Source organism: Marmota flaviventris, chromosome 1, assembly GCF_047511675.1.
Source record: "Marmota flaviventris isolate mMarFla1 chromosome 1, mMarFla1.hap1, whole genome shotgun sequence".
Taxonomy (NCBI): Eukaryota; Metazoa; Chordata; class Mammalia; order Rodentia; family Sciuridae; genus Marmota; species Marmota flaviventris.
Genome location: NC_092498.1, coordinates 78,147,515 through 78,153,293, shown reverse-complemented (window position 1 = coordinate 78,153,293; position 5,779 = coordinate 78,147,515). Strand labels below are relative to the sequence as shown.

General features: G+C 34.6%; 1 protein-coding gene across 1 annotated transcript; it reads left to right on the top strand.

Moving 5' to 3' along the window:
- The first annotated feature begins 1,748 nt into the window (after positions 1–1,748).
- Positions 1,749–2,705, top strand: Prps1l1 (phosphoribosyl pyrophosphate synthetase 1 like 1). The gene has a single exon (XM_027932754.2). It carries the CDS (start codon positions 1,749–1,751, stop codon positions 2,703–2,705), a length of 957 nt encoding a protein of 318 aa, XP_027788555.1.
- The last annotated feature ends 3,074 nt before the right edge of the window (positions 2,706–5,779 follow it).

The following is a 5,779-nucleotide window of genomic DNA, read 5'->3' as shown; positions in this document are numbered from 1 at the left end:
TTTTAGCTGTTTGTATGGCTTTATAACAATAGCTCATTCAAAATATCAAAGCACCTTATTTATAGTCAACTAATGTGTTTCACAGGTATTGCTGAATCTTGTTCATCTCTGTTACCTGCCCCAGCATTACTCCATCCCTGAGCTTATCCTATCAATGAATCCAACCCTGTGGGGAAACTCAGAAGTTGGGTGAAAAGATACATTCAACAATAACTTGGTAATTTTAAAATGTGAATGATGACAATTTGATTTTTGGCTAAATAAAAACATTACAGAATCTAAATGTCTGGCAACCATTAACATGATTTGAATGTATGATCTGCTATTGATGCCTCCATTATTTTTATATAAAAGCCATTTCATTGTTAAAATTCTTAGTATCTATGGTCCTTTCTACTTCCTGTCCCACTATCTCAACCCGCAATACACTGTGGAAGCTGTAAATTTAAAATTTTCTAATAAGAACTTAGTTACCAAATAAATTTTGTCTTTCTGTTATAAAAATAATAAAAGTTCAATACCATATTAATGGATGGCATCAAAATACAACAGTCCTTCATTCTCAACTCCCCTCTCCAAAGGCACATTCATACTTATTTGATACTTTGAATATTACATAATCTTAAATACATAAATATAAACTTATTCATACATTCTGTGACTAGCTTTATACCTGTAAAAAACACCCTGAAGACATTTCCATATGATTACACATAAATCAATTCCCTCAATGGGTGCATTTACTGACCAATAACTGTATTAAATAAGGTCTACAAAACAGAATTTTTCAAATACTCTCTATTCCAAAGTCTAGAATAATGTATCACAATCATTTATGAAGAAATGCTTTGTAAATAAGTAAATGACCAAAAAAATTTTCATGATAATTCACTTATTGATAAATACTTGTTGGTTTGCAGATTTTGCTTTTGTAAACAGTTCTAGGGTGGTTAATCTTTGTCACCATCTTATGCTCTAGAAATAGTAGCACCTGACATACAGAAGATATAGACTATTTATTGAATGAATTAATACATCAATAATTATCATTGATATATTTTGAGGGTGCTTGTGAATAGTTCTCTGGAATAGATCCCTAGAAGCAGACATGAGCCAAAGTTTTCATACAAAATTACCCTTGCAAAACACACACATTTACACGTTCTATTGGAAACCATTGTCCGTATTATAATTTTGGCCTGCTTGATGTGTGAAAATAATTAGCATTTTCTTGATCAGTTGTGCTTTTCACATTTATTGGCCACTTATATTTTACCCTGAATTGCCTATTTATAGCATTTTCCAACTTTTTAAATTTTTTCACTGTATTGGAGGAACATGGTGCAAAAATAATTGTGCATATACTTTCTTCTCTCTGTAAATGTTCCTTTTAAACTTGTGATTTATTTGGGCATTTAGAAGTTTTATGTTTTTTTTGTTTTGTTTTTTTTTCAAATTTGGTTAATCAGCCAAAGAAAACATTATAATAAGAGCATTAATAATGAGAGTAGTGTAAATTCCATGCACTAAGCAGACTTGACCCTGTAGTTTAAAAGCGTGAGGCACAGGCCAATCAAGAATTCTTCAAAAGACCTGAGGTCCATTTAGCCCCATGGCGCACAACAGACTGCAACCGCTGAGTAACCACCGGAAACCGGAAACCGTTAGAGTCTCTGATCCAACTTCCGTTTCAATTTCCGACCCAGGGGAGACCTGTGGACAAGGAATCGTTAGGATAGTTGGCCAAGATGCCAAATATCAAAATCTTCAGCGGCAGCTCGCACCAGGACTTATCCCAGAAAATTGCCGACCGCCTGGGCCTGGAGCTGGGGAAGGTGGTGACTAAGAAATTCAGTAATCAGGAGACCTGCGTGGAAATCGGCGAGAGCGTCCGTGGAGAGGACGTGTACATCGTTCAGAGTGGTTGTGGTGAAATCAACGACAGTCTGATGGAGCTTTTGATCATGATTAACGCCTGCAAGATTGCTTCGGCCAACCGAGTTACTGCGGTGATCCCGTGCTTCCCTTACGCCAGGCAGGATAAGAAGGACAAGAGCCGGGCTCCCATCTCCGCTAAGCTTGTAGCGAATATGCTGTCGATAGCAGGCGCCGATCACATCATCACCATGGACCTACATGCTTCGCAGATTCAGGGGTTTTTTGATATCCCAGTAGACAATTTGTATGCAGAACCAGCGGTCCTGAAATGGATCCGGGAGAACATTTCGGAGTGGAAGGACTGCACCATAGTTTCACCGGACGCTGGCGGGGCCAAGAGAGTGACTTCCATTGCGGACCATTTGAACGTGGACTTTGCCTTGATTCACAAAGAACGGAAGAAGGCCAATGAGGTGGACCGTATGGTGCTTGTGGGAGATGTGAAGGATCGTGTGGCTATCCTTGTGGATGACATGGCTGATACCTGTGGTACAATCTGCCATGCAGCCGACAAACTTCTCTCAGCGGGAGCCACCCGAGTTTACGCGATCCTGACCCACGGAATCTTTTCTGGCCCAGCCATTGTTCGCATCAACGGTGCATGCTTTGAAGCCGTAGTAGTCACCAATACCATACCTCAGGAGGATAAGATGAAGCATTGCTCCAAAATACAAGTGATCGACATCTCCATGATTCTTGCAGAAGCCATCAGGAGAACTCACAATGGGGAATCTGTTTCCTACCTATTCAGCCACGTTCCTTTGTAACAGAATGGCTTACAAGTTAGTCTATTTTTAAATAATAATAAAAATAAATCCTGCCCATTGTTTTGCTTTACTATCTGATAAAAAGTTCAGCAGAAGACCTAGCTGTCTCCAGTGTGACTGTCTACATTTCTGTATATATTATACCAGGGTTTATCTTAAGTTGGGGAGAGCTATATTGAGAACTGCTGAAATTTCCTGACTGACTTCTCTCATTCTGGCTTTTTTCACAATTTTGTGAACCCTACAGCTTTAACTATATAGCCCAGGTGGTGCGAGATGTTAGGCAGCCTTTCAGTGTGCTCTATAAAGGTGTTTCAGAACAATTAACAAGCCAATCAATCCATTCTCATCCCAACACACACACACACACACACTCACACTCCAATGTGTCACAGGTTCTCCAAGGTCTGTGCTAAATTATAGCAAGAGCCTTGGGCAAATCTCAAACTAGTTCTCCTGGTTGCTGAACTCGCTGAAAGGCAAAAAGCAAACAGTTTTCATTCTTAACCAGCCATTGGTATCACAAGAGAAGGCAGCAGTTGTAGCAAATGCATCTTTTTTTTTTTTTTTTACTTTAGAAATACTCATAATTATTAGCACATATTCATTATACAAAATAATGGGTTTCATTATGAGGAAACTAATTACCATCTATTTGCAGACTATCTTGGATTCTAGTTACACCTGTTCCTTGCAATTTAACTTTATGTCCAACCATCTTAACCTTTTCCTAGTTGGGCCCAATGGTTGGTATATCATATTCTTCTGGATCATACACTCCCTGCTGTATAATCTCTTAACATTCACATTACTCAAATATTCTTTTGCCTAATACCACCAAGTAGTAGATTTTATGTGACATTGTACTGCCTTTTGATTAATTTAAAACATACAATTTTTCTTTTCCTTCTTTGTAATTTGGTTGGCCTCTCAACCTGAGATATTTTTAAATGATGCTATTGACAGTAAAATATCTGTATATGGTGGAGAGCTGGATGTACTATGTGAAATTTCTGACCTCTAAGCAATAGAGAAAATCTCCAAGAGTTTCTAAAGGGTGAAACAAAAAAATAGCTTTTAAAAAATATATCCAAATTGCTATAAAATTCTCATTTGAACTCTTGAGCAAATAAGCAAAATGTAATGATTTCTTTATAGTTCTAAATGAATATTTTTAACCTAAGTTCTGTGTCCAAACTGTCAGTCAAATTTGAAGGCAATATTTAGGCATTTTTAATGAATGCTTTTTGAAAGTACTATTTAAAGTTATTAGAAACAAAACATGTATATGACCAATAGAAATTAATGAAATGAAAAACACTGTGGTAAGCAAAGAAACTTAAAGAAAAATTTTTTTTCATGAAGAGTATGAGCCAATAAGATACAATTCATATAAAAATTGAGCTTCAATGTAAAACAAAAATTTTAAAAATATGTAAATAAAATTCTAGATATCTAGAAGGTGTTAGTAGTATGCTAGGTATGCTAAGGATCCTATCTAGTTGGGAGGGAAGTTATTGGAACCAATTACCGCCATTGTAGAAAAACCTGAGTTTATATTTTCTAAAATTCAAGGGCAAGAGTCAAGCAAGGGAAGAATGGGATGAATAACTTCCAAACTCCTAAACAGAAGAAGGAAAAAGGGGCATAAGGAAACCTGAAATCCAGATGAATGTAGAAACAAATGAGAAAGAAAATATCACAAATAAAAAGTACCAAATATATGCTATTACAACTAAATAGGTTAATGTCTTAGAAGATAAATAATTAGATTGGTTAGCAAAAGTATCTCACAATATGGTGTTTATAAAAGACACGTCTAAAACAAAAATTTAGATGTAAATGAATACAGAAAAATATAACAAGTGTTAACAAAGAGAAACAAGGAATGATACTATCAAAGCAAAAATAGAATGTGTTGCTGATTAAACACATCAATAAGTTACAACTACCATCAATCTTTATGTGCATAATAACTATCAAAATATAAAGAGAAAAAAACAGAATATAATCATAATCATAGATGAAAATTTTGATAAAGCTCATAATAAAAAGGTATTCTAGGATTTAAATGACAATATATAGAAATTAATTCACATTTCAAGCATGAAGTATATATAAATATTGAAAATATTGGAAGGTCACAAAAGTCATGATAAATATTTAAAAGGAATTTATTTGTACTATGTATAGTAGATTTTCTATAACTATCTTGAAAATATAGAGAAAAACAAAACTCTTAATAAGACAGGAATAAAATAAGTGTACTCGCCCTGATAAAAAATCTACTAGATACCTGTAGAGACTAGATACCTATAGAGACATACCTAATGATGAAACATTGAAAATATTTTCATTAAAATTAAATTTCCAAGCCTATGGGCACAAAACAATTTTTTTAAAAAAGCAAGAGTTAGATGTATTAGTAGAAAAAGGAAAGAGGCAAATCTTACATTATTTGCAGATGCCATGACTGTCAACAAAAAGTCCAAGCATCAAAACCTGCCAAATTCATAAAAGAAATCAGTACAGTGACTATATGTAAGATAAATAAAATCGTCATCTTTTCTAAATACCAGCAAAACATAATTGAAAAAATGTTTCCACATCCTTAAGCAATAAAATGTATGACTAGATATAAACCATAAAACTGTAGGACTTACATGATAAAACATTTACTAAAAGATGTAGGACAGACCTGAGTAAATACAGTTGGAACCTGGATAGGAATAATAATATTGCAATCCTGACAGTTTCCTCAAATCATCTAGTCAGTATAAACCTAACTGAAATCCTAACTGGATTTTTTAAAAGAGAATTTGAAAAGCTTTTCTTAAAGTTCATCTCGGAAAATATGTGAGCAAAAATAGTTGCAACCTTCCTGAAAATATTTTCATTACAATATATTAAAACATAAAGCTATAGTATTGAAATGTGGATAGATGCAGAACATAATAGTACAGTTTTGATTCCTGAAATAGACCTGTGTATACTTACAGGAATGTAGTGTATATGTACCCTATCTAATGGAGGGACTGACAGTATTACTGGAAAAATGTGCATAACTAAATCAA